General features: G+C 43.8%; 1 protein-coding gene across 3 annotated transcripts in view; it reads right to left on the bottom strand.

Annotated features, from left to right (window-relative positions):
• The window catches only part of TBX15 (T-box transcription factor 15), a 121740-nt gene that overhangs the window by 26818 nt on the left and 78462 nt on the right, over positions 1-16460 (bottom strand). For all 3 annotated transcript variants that reach the window (XM_008706361.2, XM_040626851.1, XM_008706360.2), the window contains exon 7: positions 6631-6728. In XM_008706361.2, coding sequence (XP_008704583.2) covers positions 6631-6728 — 98 coding nt within the window. The remainder of the gene's footprint in view (positions 1-6630; positions 6729-16460) is intronic.

The following is a 16460-nucleotide window of genomic DNA, read 5'->3' as shown; positions in this document are numbered from 1 at the left end:
CATTAGCCTGTTCCAAGATTCAAGGCTCACGGCCAAACCAGCCAAAAAGAATACATGTTTAGCAGTGCTTCCATACGAGGACAATAGCCTAGAATATACTTGTATACCATGAAGATGAGTTAAATGTGACCATGAAAATCCTGAATACCAAACCTGCTGACTTGTGCATCTTTAAATTGATCACTTCCAGACTGTAATATGGAGGATTTCACATACAGTTTCCTTTTGGGTTTATTTTGTGGTGATTTATCCCCCCCTCCAAATTGAAAAACAGTAAAAACAATACCCCATCTGGGCTAGTAAAGAATAAATTTTCATGTAATTACTTGGTTCCATCAGCCAGACTCTTCTCTCATTTAACTTGGTGGCATGGGTCCCTGAAGAATATGGAATCACTGTATCCCTGAGTGGCCTTCTTTAAGGCTTTCAAACAGGTAAAAGGTAAGAAGTCAGCACCCTATGGACTCATCCAGGGAACAAACCCAGAGGCCATAAAGTTTAATGGTCATGAACACAGCTCTGTCCATCCCTACTAAGGAACTACCCTTAGTTGAAAAGAGTACCCTTCTTAAAATGCAGATGTGTAACATTACAGTGCTAAGGAGAATTGTGTGGTTTCAATCTTAGAAAGACTCCTAAAGCATCCTCTTCCATAAAGTTTAAAGATACACATGGACCCAAACTTCTTTCTTTTAAAATAGCTTTTAAAAGAATATATTCACCCAATTCTCATTTTTCACGTTGGTCCTCTAGGTTCTGAGTCTCTGTGCTTCCTGGATGGCCCTGTTTCACACCTGCCACACTGCCCCAGGTGGGCTGGCCCCATCTTTTTCCCTTCCATTAACTGGTTTGTTTTCTCTGCTACTTGTTTTACTGCCTTCCCTGCTGTCCTGTACACATCAGCTGTGATTGCCATTTAGGGCTGATCTGCCTCTCTCCTCGCCACAGTCCCCAGCTTCCCACTAAGAAACCCCCTCCCCACTCTCAGCCCTTCACCCTACCTCCAGGGAAGGCAGGTGACTGACGGCTGATGGTCCAAGCATCATATTCCCCGGCCCCGCCTCAGTAATTGGTTCAGAGGTGACAGAGAGTCAGTGAGACTCAGTGAGATTTTGCTAGAAAACTTAAGAGGGACATGTGACCTTTCTCATCAGAATTAAACTTAAGAAGATGGAGGTCTAGGGCTGCTGGCAACTATGTTACCACCATAGGGCGGCAGCTGAGAATGAAGTCAAGTGGGAGCCTGGAGCAGGGTAGTGGCAAGGGAGAGTAGAGGTGTGGATGGATTCCAGAACTTGGTGACGGTTTGCTATGGTGGGTAAGGAGGGAGGGAAACACCCAGGATGGTGAGTGGATAGCGGTGTCCTTCCCCCAGGAGAGGGCGCCAAGTCTGTGAGGTAAATCGTGGACTCAATTTTGGATACACTGAGCATAAGGAACTTTGGGACAAAATAGAATATGTCACTGTTTGTTTTAGTGGGCTGAACTGAGATGCCTTCCTATCCCTGTCATGAGCTGCTCACGGGCATCGTTCCTGATCTCAGTGATCAATGAGACCTGCTAAGTGGCTCTCTCTGAATTGTTCGAGTGACCCACAGCAGAGCAAAGACAAGCTGTCCACCGAACTGTCCTCCTTTCTCTGTCTTTTACTGGTACGAATTTCTCAGCATCTAATCCCTTTCAAGGACCAACCTTGTAATTATAATTTGTAATTATTACAAATCAAACTGATGAAAAGCCCAACACTGACAGATGCTCATCATCCTTTCACCTGCCTGACAAACATTAAAAAGCCCCAGTGGTGTTGAAATCCCTCTGGTTTCATCTGTTACCACTTGAGGGAGCAGGGAGGGTTTCCGTAAATGACGGGTTTCTTTACTTCTGCAGATGGAGATGTCCTTCCAGCTCTGGGGTCACTGGTCCAGGACGGTTCCTTACTGCACGACAGTTGTCAGGTCCCGTGGAGACGGATGGTGCTCACAGAAGCTCCCTCAGTGTGGGCCAAACAGCTCTACAGTATATATCATCAGAACAACAGGACTGCACTTGGCCATTACGGGCCTGGGCTCTTATTTCTTTTTTCTCTTCTGTCTGTGTTGCCTCAGTCAACGTCCCTCAAGCACCACTTTCGGGGTTAGTTCATTTTGTCCCCACCACCAGCAGTGTTCAGGCAGAAGCCACTCCGGAAACGTAATCCCTGTCTCCAGACTCTCCAAACGTATAAACTCCCTTGCTGATTATAAATGAAGATGTCTGAAGGTAAGACCATATGCTTGACTTGATAAAAATAAAATACTGACCTATTTAGAGTTAATGCTCAAGTTCTTGACAAGAAAATATCAAGTGGAAGAGTAAACTAAAAAAAAAAAAAAAAAAAGAAAAGAAAAAAAAGAATGTTGTGGCGAATTAAAGCTCTAGTAAGTAAGAATGAAGAAAAGAAAGTGGTGGAAAGGAAAGTGCCCCTTCGAGATGAGATCCATGTGAGAATCCTCAACTCACGTCTGCCACCGCTTAGCTGCAGACATGTGAGTAGACTGCTCTGTGCCTCGGTTTCTTTTTGTGTAAGAGGCAGAGGATGAGGGATTCCGTGCATTCTTCTCCTTTGGAGAAAACAACTGTACAGAATACTCATTCAACATATTTTTTAAAATAGAAAGATTTGGGGTTTTGCAAAATGGTGGCTAATTCAACTAAAGTGCTTTCCTTGACATTTTATACACAAATGGGTCTTCATGAAAGAGAAATTAAAATGACAGCAAGGGCAGGATGAAAAAAGCAGCACCCTTAACCTCACAGACAGAAGAGTGGATCCAGCCTCTAGCAGCAGCAGCAGGAGCACAAAACTGGCCTAGGACTGTGGATTTGACATGCCAGGTATTCATATGTTTGAAGCGATGAGGGTATATGGACACCGGTGAGTCAATCATTATGTGGAGCTTAAGTCTGGTGCCAGTGCTGCCAATACTCTCTTCAACAAAAGGGAATTACTACCAAACTCAGTCTGCCAATGAAGTTTCCACTAGAAGTTCAACACTCTCTACTTCTTCTAAGACACAAAACAGTTCAACACAGATGGCTCTGTCTCTTTTCTTCATTTTATGAGTGATACTGTCCAGAGTTACTGGAACTCTTAGTTCTTAAGGGAAGAGGGAGTGGATGTTGTTTCTTTTACGTCCTTTGTTAACGTCAAGAAACCAAGCCACATTTTTTTTAATAATGAGAATCTGGATCAAGTTCAGTGTATAGTTAAAAAATGTATTCCAATTAAACAATTTAATAGAATTTTGGCTTTTCCTCTAGCCCTGTCCCACTACCATATGTATCCAATAATTCCTAGTTCATCCCCCCCACTAATAAAAAATGGAGTCACTAAATAAGTGTGACATTTTGCTTCTAAAGTTCAGTTTCTCCAATCAACAAAACTAAAAGGCAGCCTATGGAATGGGAGAAGATACTTGCAAATGACATAGCTGATAAAGGGTTGGTATCCAAAATCCATAAAGAACTTACCAAACTCAACACCCAAAAAACAAATAATCCAGTCAAGAAATGGGCGGAAGACATGAATAGACACTTTTCCAAAAAAGACATCCAGATAGCTAACAGACACATGAAAAGATGCTCAACATCACTCATCATCAGGGAAATAACAAATCAAAGCCATCATGAGATACCACCTCACACCTGTCAGAATGGCTAAAATCAACAACACAAGAAACAACAGGTGCTGGCAAGAAGCAGAGAAAGGGGAACCCTCCTGTGCTGTTGGTGGGAATGCAAACTGGTGCAGCCACTCTGGAGAACAGTTTGGAGGTTCCTCAAAAAGTTAAAAATAGAGCTATCCTATGCCCCAGCAATTGCACTACTAGACATTTCCCAAAGGATACTAAAGTACAGATTTGAAGAGGTACATGCACCCCAATGTATATAGCAGCATTATCAACAATAGCCAAACTGTGGAGAGAGCCCAAATGTCCATCGACTGATGAATAGATAAAGAAGATACGGTGTATACATACAACGGAATATTGGTCAGCCATCAAAAAGAATGAAATCTTGCCATTTGCAATGACATGGATGGAACTAAAAAGTATTATGCTAAGTGAAATAAGTCAGTCAGAGAAAGACAAATACCATATGATCTCACTCCCATGTGGAATTTAAGAAAGAAAACAGATGAACATATGGAAAGTAGGAAAAGAAAAAAGGAGAGAGGGAAACAAACCATAAGAGACTCTTACTGATAGAGAATAAACTGAGGGTTGATGGAGGGAGATGGGTGGGGGGAAAGGCTAGGTGGGTGATGGGTACTAAGGAAGGCATTTGTTGTGATGAGCACTGGGTGTTGTATGTAAGTGCTGAATCACTGAATTCTACTCCAGAAACAAATATTGCACTGTATGCTCACTAACTAAATTTAAATTAAATCTTTCCCTGCCCCTCCCCTGCTTGTGCTTTATAAATTAATTAATTAACTAATTAATAAGTTTTAAAAAATAAAAATAAAAAAAAGAATTTTTAAAAATACAAGAAAAAAAAGAAAGCTCAGTTTCTCTTAAACCACTATTTTCCAAGGGTCAACACCTGCCCAACCACCCCACATGCTGGTGAAATGCAGGTTGTCAACCCCAATCGTCACTCCACATCCATATCTGCACACATACCAGGTGGTTGTGCTCCAGGCCCGTGTGTCAGTGACTCTGCCTAACCTGAGCCACAGTGCCACCAAGTGACCTCCTGTCATTAGGTACTTCCTGGCTGTCAGGCCCTGTGACAGTTTTCGAGAGCACAGCAGTGAACACAATGTCACCACCAATGCCTGCTCTCGGGAACTGGCAACATCCCTGCCAACTTTCTAACACCAACCTCCATGATACAAACTCCCACTTAGCTCGAGCTTGGACAGTCAACGAGTAAAGCAAGGGCAGAGAAGCAAGAAGCCACCTCAGAAATAAACAGGATCAAGTGTCTTTGCATGAAAGTGACTCATTTTCATATATGAAGCATGTTCATATAAATGAGCTCATGAAAATTACCCCTTTTTGGTAGGTGAGGAAACAAACTCACTAGAAGTAACTTGCCCAAGGTTATAGAGAGTTAGTGGCCATCAAAGATGAAGGCCCAGATCTCCCAGCGGTCATAACACCCCTGCCTCTTAAGGTCCATGAGGGCCTCAGAGCAAGAGCACCCTGAATATGTCCTGACCCTGCTTCTCTCACAGAATTACAAGGAGAAAGTTGCTTCTTGCAGAGGGCTTCCATTTCTCGGCCATTTATTAAAAAGACAGATGGGAAGTCTGCATCACTTGCCTCACCAGTTCCCTGTGAGGAGGAATGGTCTAATCATGCTTTAAATAGTTAATCATCAGAAAGGCAGTATCTCTTGTCCCTGAGGCATCTTCCTCTCAGGCACCTGTGTACAGGGACGTGAGGGGGTGGAGAAGGTGGTGGGGGGTGGTGATGACGATGATGACTAGCATCTTGTGACTGCCTACTGTTTTTAAATGCAGTGTCTCATTTAATCCTCACAAGAATTCTATTATAGTCTTCCATTATGCAGATGAGAAAACTAAGTGGCAGGAAGGACAGGGAACTTGGCCAACATCACAAAGCTAGGAAGGAGCAGTGATAAGAGCCTAACCCAAGTGGTCTACCCCAGTCCCTATCCTTTCAATAGCCTTCTTCATCTTAAAACCTGAGAGACTTCAATAATTTAGGTTACAAAACCTAATTTAGTGAGCAAACTGCTAGAAGCTCCTCTGGGAGGGGAATGTAATATAATGTATTATCAAGTCCTAGAAGGGCTTCCCACAATTTCAAAACTTAGGGTTCCATTCCATGTGACAGAACAGAGTAAGCTCTGCAATTTTGACCAGTGTCACTTTGGGGCGGGAGGAGGTTGAAGAGAGACTCATAAAGTGTCTGACACTCTGGGAAACTTCCTGAGGTGAAAGGGTCCTGCCCTAGGAAGAACCACTGACTGAGGAAAAGAGTTGAGGTCAGCCCACGAGCCATCTGTGCTAAGGCCACAGGCTTCTTGCCAACCTGAGCTTCCAGAGAAAGGAGAAACTGGAAGAAAAGCACAAAGCAGTGCAAGGAAAAAGTTCACCCAGCCCATCAACTTGAGACAGGTGTTGTGTCTGTCCAGGTGTTCAGCAAAAAAGGAGGGAGCACAAGTTGCAAGATTCCGATGGGCTTGCAGCGGTTCCCTCCTCACTGTCAGATCTAAGCAATTCAGTCCTATTGTTCGGACTGAGTTTTTTCTCCTTTACAAAACCAGAATAAGAAAACTGATAAGGCTGCCATGGGGAGTAAATGAAATTATCATGAAGTATGTCTTCGAATACCAAGGGCTATGTGAATGCTTAGGCATAGAAATAATAATTTCCCCCCATCGTCATCATGAACATAACTTTGCTTTTCAGAAGGGGGAGAGAATGCTGCCTCTGGAGCCACCTTGTTTGCACAAGTGGTTATGCTTTGGTTATTTACAGAGCTACCAAGTACTCTTCGTTCGAGAAGAACTGGTGTAACCCACGCCTTGGCTTGGGGACAGCTGTGCTATATTCAGTTCCGCTCCCATTCTCTCCCCGCCACGATCCTAAGAAGAGGCCTTGGCCCAGGATGTTACCTTGCTGCTTTTGCATGGTGGTGAAATCCTCAAAGGTGAGTGTGCGCACGGGGGGTCTCCAGAACGCGTAAGTCTCCATGATGGCTTCCAGTCCGGTTCTGCAGAGAGAAAAGCCAACAAAGGAAGTTGTAAATCATGCCAAGAAACGCACTGACTTTTTAAAGATCCTGCGGTGGTTTGTCTGACAAGTGGTATATACGTAGGCACTGAGAGACATCACCCCCTGGGGAAATTAGTCTAGAAGAGCACAAGGAACAGATGGCACTGAAATGCATAAGAAAGAAGAAATTAACCCAATTCAGATTATGTGCAAGCAAGTCATAACTATGATGGAATTTTACTCTGAGCTTTCTTCAAAGGAGGTCCGGTCTGCATGAAAGAAACTATTAATTGTTAAAGCTCAAGGTCACTAATATCATGACTAGAGTTGAGCCCAGAAGCACTGACTGCTTCTCAAGCACAGGACGATGTCATCATCATTACCACAGTGCACAGACAGTCTGCCCCAGAATCAACTCCACCAGTGGGAATGTGGAGTCCATGATAGTGTCAAATCACTGTGGCTTTAAAGGCTTCTCAGATCAACAGAGACAAGCAGGGCAACAGAAATGAAAGGAGAGGTAAGCAAGCAAATACAATTGTGTTTCTGCCGCAACAAAAAAATTCCCACCTGAAGGCAAATAAAGGGTTTGGTCCCAGAAATTATACCTCAGGCAAAAAGACCAATACATTTCTGTAAATATTCATCTGTATTTTATAATCTAATAATCAAGCCGGTCTTTGAGGGTCACATACTTGAGACTGTCAGACCTCAGGAAACATCCAGCATTTTACAAATACATTAAGGTTTTTGTTTCATTGATAATGGAGATTCCATTAATTAAAATACGCACACACTGCCTACTTTACCCTTCAGTAAGTTCTCTGTCATATGTATGAGGTACCGAAGGACATCGTTTCAACATAACTATCCAAGTTGTCTCAGTCATGTTCTTGATGATATTCCATATCCTCAAAACAGAGTATCGGTTGGGGCTTTGTTTAAAGCTTTGAACTTTCAACTTTGTTAAAGCTTCTGGTTATTGACTTTTTTTTAAAAACTAACCGCTCCACTTCTATCTAAGTGGATGGAGCAGAAGTACAGGGCCTACGGACAAGGAGGGTAGAGAAGAGTAGGTGGCACTGTCCTTTCACTGCAAAGTTACTAGAAGGTAACATGGCGTCCCTTCCTGCAAAGGCAAGTGTTCCCTCTTGAGATGAAACTTATGCTGCCTGTCTTCCTCCCTAGGCAATAAATTTCCAGAGTTCTTTTCAGTCCTGCAAACCAAGAATAAAAGGAGAAGCTTTATTTTAAGTGAGAACAAATATCCCTTCCTTATAAATGACAGAAGATCCCTTGAGGTTCTTCTCAGATGAGCTGCTGATACACTGATTGGCTCTTTGTGTTGGAAAATTTCCTCTCTGAACAGGCTTTACTTGCACAGTTAACTTTCTAAAGTCTTCCCTGGAATCTTGGAGGCTTTAAATACACCAATGTTGGCAAATCAAACTCTGTATTTTTAGAAGAGGTTGAGAAGAGAGGGTGTTGCATGGTGTTTATTAGCTGTTAATCTGTTAAAAGTAGGAATAGAAGACATGTCCACATAGTCACCTACATTAATGCTGAATACAGTACATGGAACTATTTGTGGAGAGAAAGAGTCCAGGCAATTAGGGAGTTCAGAATAATAAGAGGATAGGCAGATAAAGCCATCCCGAGCTTTGATGACTATAAGAAAGAGAAAGGGCAGGCATGGATCTCACTGCCTTGTTCTGGAATGTTGGCCACCCACCAGAACATCTTAGGATTCCCTTTAATGACACGGAGGCTCACTGCAAATAGCAAGGTCTTTGTTGTTCCATCTCCTAGTCCATTCTTCCCAGGAACATTGTACCAACAAGGGACAAAATATTAGCTCAAGGACAAAGAACAGTCCCTTCTCATTTCACAATAAAGTGACAGACGACTGTGAAGTAACAGTTCCATACTGATATACTGCCCATATCATATTTATTCAAGAAATAGAAAAACTTTGATTTCATTTTCATAACAGGCAAAAAGATTGTGGCAAAGGTATTCATAATTTTATTTAAGCCATCAACACTATATAGGATAGTGACTATTTACCCAGCTGTCCAAATCTAAAATCCAACGGAAAGACTGAGTTGTAGAATCATAGATTTAAAAATTGGGAAAGTTCACAAGTATCACCTACTTCCACTTCCTGGGATGCCATCTTGGATGGGTTATCCAGCCTCTGCTGGGGTATTTCCCAAGGAAAACATTCAGTTTTCTAACAGATGTTAGAAAGTTCTTTCTGACCTTTGGCTGAAATCTCTGATGAAACTTTTACTCTCTGGTTCCATTGCCAATGAGTAAATGGTGACAGCGACAGACGCTTTCCACATCCTCATCAGTAAGACTTTCCCCAGCTGCTAAGAATGTAATGTGCAAGATGCCACATATGGACACGGCTATGGTCCATCCAGTCCAGGGGTCTGTCAGAAGGTTCATTTTGGTGGCAGAGTTGTGGGAGAGGGGCCATGACTATTGAAAAATAATGACTGAGACCACACATTCCTCACCACACTTTGCTGTGGATCCATCTCTCATAGATTTATCCCAGATACTTCCTGAATCTACTTATATATTCAAAGCATATCTCTTTTTAGAAAATTAATCCTATTTGTTTACTCTATGCCACACATTTTTTGTCCTCAAACTCCACTAAGCTTCATTGGATAGATCTAATTGTTAGGAAGTACTAGTGCTAGATATCAGGATTTGGTGACCTGCTGTGGCAAGATAAGAATTAGATAATCCAGCTCTCCTCACCACTAGCATGTCTACTTTGGATCCCATGTTTCTCTATGTCCCAGTGCTTAGGGTGATGCTTATTGCTCGGTCAGATCTCAGTTTGCATGCATTGAATGAATAAATAAAGGAGTAAATTTTCACCCTATGTTTTATTACTGCACCATTATTTCATGAATTTTAGCCAGCCTAAAACCGAGAAAAACAACTTGATGTAAAATCAAGACTCTGCATACAAAAATCCTTTAGTACTGGAGACTTGGGAATTGTTTCTATAGCTGCTTGTGCCTTTCTTGACTCAGGTCTCAGAGGGGTTTCAGTTTTCCTTTTCTTCTGTTCTGGTCACGGAATTTCTGACCTGCAACAGTCTGAGTCCCCCTCTCAGGGGCCAGTCATTTCTACCCTCATCTTCTCTTACAAGAGTCTCTGCCAACGATCCATTAACATCTTCAGCCACTTGGATGTCTATTCAAAGTTTATCATGAGCAGTACATTGCTTACTAATTCATCATCATTCTACCCTAGCTTTATAAAATTTTATTGTAACGTTCTTAAAAGTGAATTCATTGTCTAACAGATTAAAAAAAGGGGTCTTAGATAACCTCACGTCATTAACATGTTCCACATGGTGGGCTTCTCTGGGTCTGTTGCACACCAGAGACCCTATGTCTGAGGTCTCCAATCAGAGATGATCATATTGGCAAGTGTCTCCCCTCTTGCTTACTTTTCCCTGTTTGCTCCAGTGACAAGAGAGGCCATATCCAATCCCTCTTTGTTCAGTCCTTTGGCTGGAATCACCTCTCTGATTTCCAAGCCTCTTCTCTTTAGACTTTTCGGTCTGCTCACTGGCCAAACCAATGGAACATGCTGGGGGGGGGTGGGGACAAGGAAGGAGAGGAAGCAAGCCAAAGATCTCTTTTGGAAATTGATGATGCGTCAAGATCAACCGATTTGGAAAAATAGCCAGACTCTAGAGAATTTTTCTTCCAAACTTCTCATTTAAAAAAAAAAAAGTGGGACTACCTCCTTTGAAGTTCAGCAAATATTTGATAATAATAACAACAATTATGACTATCTTCATGAACCTATTAGATAGCACACTGCTGCATACATTCTGTGTTTTATTCGTGTTGAGATAGAGGGTTGCTTTTTATGTTCCTTCCATTTATTTTCTCTGTATTTCTGACTTTTAACTCTTCCCCAAGCTATTGGCTGGTGATTTTGGTAACAAAAGGAACATAAGCTAGAGATTGATGAGGCCATTGTTCATCTGTCAACAGAAGACAGTCAAGGGCTACAGAGATGGGATTTTGAAATCATAAAGAAGTTTTCCAGCCAGTAAATGTGCTAGGTCCAGAAGATTATAGAGACGAAAAAGGACACTAATTTACCCTAATTTAGGAGTGTCCTGTTCAACAAAGAGAGAACAGCATGTAAATCACTAATCTCTGAACAGTGTGATGAATGTTACACTGAAGATACATAGAAGAGGAAACAGAGCACTGAGCAAGAAGTACTTAATACACCTGGAAAGCTCCAGGAACACTCCATAAAAGGCCAGTTATTTCAGCTGAGTATTAAAGGGTACTCAGCAGTTTTCCACATGGACAAGAGGCAGAAAGAACTTTCCCAGGAGAGTTCACAGTATATACAAAGACATGGAGGTATGGAAGAGAAGGCACGTTCTGGGGACTGAAAATAGTTCAGGGCGGCTGGAGCTCCAGGTGCAAGATGAGACAGTGGGGCGGATACCAGAGATATTTATTCCATGTTAGGAGCTTGGATTTTATCCCATGGGCGGTCCTGTACCTCTGATCTTCTTTCCTTTCTCTTCCTGTTCCAGCACTTGAAAAGACACAGAACCAGAATATACTGTTCTTTCAGATCTAATTACTATATCTCAACTTCCTAATCCTCTTTCTTAGACTGTCCATCCACTGAGGTGAAGTCAACCCTTCCACACATCCTTCTCCTTCCCTGGATCTGAAATTGGTTCCTACGTATTTGTTGTCCAGGAATATTCTAAAAGACCTCCCAACAGAGGTCTGCAAATTGGCCAAAAAAAAAAAAAAGCCACCATTCAAAACTTGGCTTTAGATGGTACAATCAGTGTATCTACATGATGAATTGGCTGTCACTGGTGTGCCTTACAGTGGTTTGGAAGAACAGGTGTCCAGTGGACAGATGCTTAGAGCTGAGTCAAAACTGTTCCTTACCCAGTGATTCCCAACTTGGGAACTGTGTCCCCACATGGTGTCTGAACAGGTAGCAATGGCAGTCCCTAAGGAGTTTTCATTGCCTTGAGAAAAATCCCTGACAACACATGCAGGCTAACTAAGAGATGAAGTTTCTTCGCCTTTCACTGGAATGGTCTGACTTTAATCAGGAAATACTAAATCGCACGAGGGGCAGATTAGCATTGTGGTGAAGAAGAGCAAGAGCTCTGACTGCCTGGGTTCACATCGGAATCCTGCTGCTTCTCAGTGCAATCTCGGCCAGGCTGTATCACCTTCTCATGCCTAAGTCTCCCTACTTATAAAAGGGAGATAACACTACTCCCTCCTAATTGTTATAATAAAGGCAGGATTAAAGATAAAATATATCGAAGAGAAAAAAAACATAATGAAAGCTTGAGGACCACTGGACTACCTCAAGCAAAAGAAACGCCACCACCATCTGCTGTGGTCAGGCTGTGACCTGTAACAGGAGAAAGCATTCTTACTTCCCTGGAATCCAAACCCGTGTCAGCCCTCTGGCTCCAGACTCAATGTGGAGGGACCCATGTGTTACCTAATTCCATTTCTCATTCTCTCCTCAAAGAACCAAAAACGTGTCCCTCAAGCCTCTGTAGGCCTCATTATCTTGCAAATATTTCAGGCTCCAATATGTTAGCCATTAAAAAGACGTCACTTTGTTAGATGACACCATCCCTGGGCAAGAGCCATAGATAATAAAACAACTGCCAACTTTTCCCTGGCAAACCCGCACAGCCAAGAGGACAATGGCGGAAAAGGTTCATGACAGAGGAGGGAGAAGAAATAACAAGGCAGAGAAAAATGTCAAATATCAGCTGGAAGACCATAAGCCAGGGGACGTGATAACCTGCCATGGCATGGAAGAAGAGGGGGAAATCTGACAGGATGCTGCCACTGGAGTCTAGTACAGGGCCAGCTACCTCAAGCTATAGATGCAGCGGTTCCTGAGAGGGAGCCCCGCGCTGATGACTTACTTTCGCTCTGCTAAAAGGCCCCCATGCCAGGGATAACAAAAGAGTGTGCAAAATCTACAGGGGCCAGTAGGATTGCCAGGAACGAACAGGATGAGACTGGCTGGAAAAATACAGCCGGTGGCTTGAGGGAGAACAAATAAAAATATAAAAATTGAAAGTGAGGGAGACACTTGGAAGTCGTGCTGGTTGAAAGAAGGCAAGGAGTCCGCTCACCGGCTCTCGGCTTGCTATGTGAGCCTTCAGGAGCAACGGGGACCTGGACAGGGGCAAGGGCAGAGCTGTCTGCTGACTGGCAAGTCGTGCCTCACGGAGGGGGAGTGACATCACCTTCTGGATGCTGCCATTGGCTGGCTTTGCAAATTCTGAAAGCCAGTAGCTCACTCTACTCAGTTTTAGCACCCATAAGATGGGAAACGCTCTAGCAATACCAATCAGCTCAGAGACAAAAAGGGACTACTTGGACTGCAGATACCATGTGAAATGATTATTACTATTATTATTGTATACTTAGGATTTGAATTCCTAGAAATATATACACAAGGTTGAACTATATGAAATTGCTAATATTTCACCTCTTGGACCCACAAATGTAGTAATTTCATATGTTCAGCTTAGTAGGTAGGTAAGGGGGTGAACAAGATTTGAGACACTTGGTTATAACAGAGACCTCTTATAACAGAACTTTAACTGAGACCCACCCCAAACCCTTCTCTCCCAACTCACAAAGAAAAATGGATTCTTTCAGATCTAAGCACAAATGACCTGGCCCTGGGGCTGCTGTCTAGCTGACTCTTCCTTTTCCTTCCTTCTCACATCCATTAACTGGAAGCACTCTGATTCCACACAGGGTTTTGAGAGGAGTTGGGCCTTTGCAAGGTTTCCTGTCTGTGTCTGAAGAGGTGGGTCTTCACTCTATGAACACGGCCTTGGGACAGCAGCTGCTTAAGAGGGGGTCCCAGGAGAATCCTTTACTCCCAAATATTTTCCTCCCCATCAGTGGAGATTCCTTCCTTTGGGTTGAATATCAGCCTCGTTAAGCATCCTCCTCCAGCAAGCAAATATATCTATTCCCGTAATGCAGTTAATGGCTCCATTTTTAGATCACTCTACCCTGCAACATGTAAAGGGACACTAGGTACCAAGGAGGACTGCCACCAGCCACATTCCCAGCAAACAGCAGTGCTGGCGGACAATTAGCTCAGACTCACATTGCCTCGTACACCGCACCCTGCAGGCCCTCCTGTTTTCTCAGTGAGGGACAACATATTAAAGCTAGTTACCCATGTGAACCAACCGCCCCGTGATACAGGGCCTGTCACTGGCTCCTTTCTGTCAGTTCCAAAGTGGTGGAGTTTGAGTGTTATGGCTAAGCCTCCAAGAGTGGCCTCCATAGAGGAAAAAGTCCCCTTCCAGAAAGCTGTACCAGTTTCCTGCACTGCAGAAGAGCCACTCTAACCAGAGCCTGTTGTGGAACCAACAGCAGTGGCTTCTGGGGCGCCATGCCAGCTAGGAGTATCTATAGGAAACCATGTCACATGAGACAGTCCCCCTTGCAGTTGCCTTAGATGCAATGTAGGCTGGGAGTAAGGGTAAAGCCCAAGGTCAAAGACAGGATGAAGGGTGCTGAGAGAACCCAGAGTCATGCACTCCATGGCACTCTTTAAAACAAGTTCATAGAACCTTTACTCCCCAGACAGATCATAATTTTAATCCTCTCCTTTTTATGTATGTGTTTGTTTTGGAGGAATTCCCTGGGAATTATATAAAATTTCCCAAGCCGACTTGGGCCTTCTGTAAAATCTTGGCAGCTACTTCCAGCAGAGACAAGGCATTAGATGTGGACTGAGAGACCCACAGTGTTCTCTTTCCTTCTGCTGTCCCTTTAAAGTGCAAGGTCTTTGCAGTTGTAATGCTCCCTCTAGCTGAGCACAGTGTTCTCGCCAGGCATGCGGACAGAGGGACCTCCCGAGGCTGCTTCTTGACCATGGGACTCAATGCAAACACTCTTGCTTCTCCTCAGCTCCACGACTTTTGTCTTCTCTTTGGAATGTGCTGCTCACTGGGGTGGCCACCCATAAAGACATAATTTCACCTCTCCATTCACCACTGAGCGACCTCTGTCAACTAAACCTCACTCTGCTTGGGCTCAGCCTCTGGGACCTGAAGCCCATGGACTCTGAAACTGCTAGGGAATCCTCTTTTTCTCCAGGCAGCATAAATGTGTCCCCACTGTTCAGAGATAGCTCTGATGGCCTGAAGGATGTGCATGCCTAATCTAGGAGAAGGCAAAATCAGTGTCCACAGCATCAGTCCATCCCAGATTTGAATCAAAATTGCCCTTAGTCTTCAAACTAAGCCTATTTATAGATTTACTCTTTCTTCCCTTCTTAGTTGGTGTCTAAAACTAGCTCCCCGCTATTGCTACACCTATTCACCACTGGTTAGGGTAAAGTTTTCTCACTCCAGAGTTCCTGGTTTTTAATTTCTCTGCCACTCATCAACTCTGTTTGCTGTTTTGTAACTAAGTAAACAATTATTATTTTACTCTGTGTACCTGGCACTGTAGGAAATAATCTAAGACTAGAAGCCTGAAAAAGGTACAGTCCCAGTCTTCAAGGAACTTACATTCTAGCAGCAGGCAGAGCCCAGGAACACAGATCACAAGACATCAGTTCATCAAGCTGAGGGAATCTGTTTCCCTAGGAATAGGAAGGTGCTACTGTCTCCTCCTGGAAGGAGAAATCTCCCAGAGGTAACTCTGGATATTGTGCCCTGGGGCTAGGCCTGATGAAAAGTAAACATACATGGATCTACCCAAAGCCAGATTTGGGCCACATAATTTCTGAGAGATCTAGAAGGAGGGACAATTTAGAAGTAAACACAATTGTCCTTCCATTGCAGAGACAATGCCTGGAAGCAAAATCTGACAGGGTCTCCATCCAAAAGGACCAGCTGTTTACCACCCTTTGCCTCAACATGAACACACACATACACACACACACATACACACACATACACACACACACACACTTCTGGTGGAGACTTCTAATCAGGGACACAATTACATGGGAAGGCAAAGTAACAGCTCAGTAAGTACAGTTTAAAGAGTGGTGACCTTCTCACACTGAAGCGTGTTAATGGCACTTCTGAAGGAAGCAGAGAAGACTGTGACAAGCTCTGGTGACGGTGACACCACAGGGCTGACACTGTGGACTCACCAGGGCTTCTGTGGGGGTTCTGAAAGGCCCAATGAATGTTGTCTTTTGTCCTCATTTGAACTCAGAATAAAGTCCGAGAAAGACCTAGGAGCCTGAAGCCATGAAGACCGAAATACCAGTTTCATTACTGATAAAGGTGTGTGGACGCTCTGGCACAGGTGTGGAGGCTGAATGAGTGGGCCAGAACCCCCCTGAAGCAAGCCAGTCCCCCAAAACAGCAGGCCTCCTCTGCTGAACTTCCCATACAGTGGCAAGAGCCCAGAATGTATGCCATGTGCAGGCAAGCAGGTCCTCAAGAGTTCCTTCTCCCAGGCTCAGCAATCAGACGGGTCACTCTGGTGCCCAATGAAGGGACGGAGAAAGCGAGAGGGCTAGAAGCCAGGAGTATTCTCCATGGATATCTCTTTACATGGAAATATGAGGAATGGAAATAAGTATCCTCACCCCAGCCCCCTTGAGTTCTTCTCTTTGCCCAGGACACTGCTGTCGCCTGGCCGGCCCCACTCAAGAGGACACGGCAGTCAGAGCC

Source organism: Ursus maritimus, unplaced genomic scaffold, assembly GCF_017311325.1.
Source record: "Ursus maritimus isolate PB19 unplaced genomic scaffold, ASM1731132v1 scaffold_12, whole genome shotgun sequence".
NCBI classification, from domain to species: Eukaryota; Metazoa; Chordata; class Mammalia; order Carnivora; family Ursidae; genus Ursus; species Ursus maritimus.
Note: the sequence above shows the minus strand (reverse complement) of the source record. Positions and strands in the feature narration are given on the sequence as shown.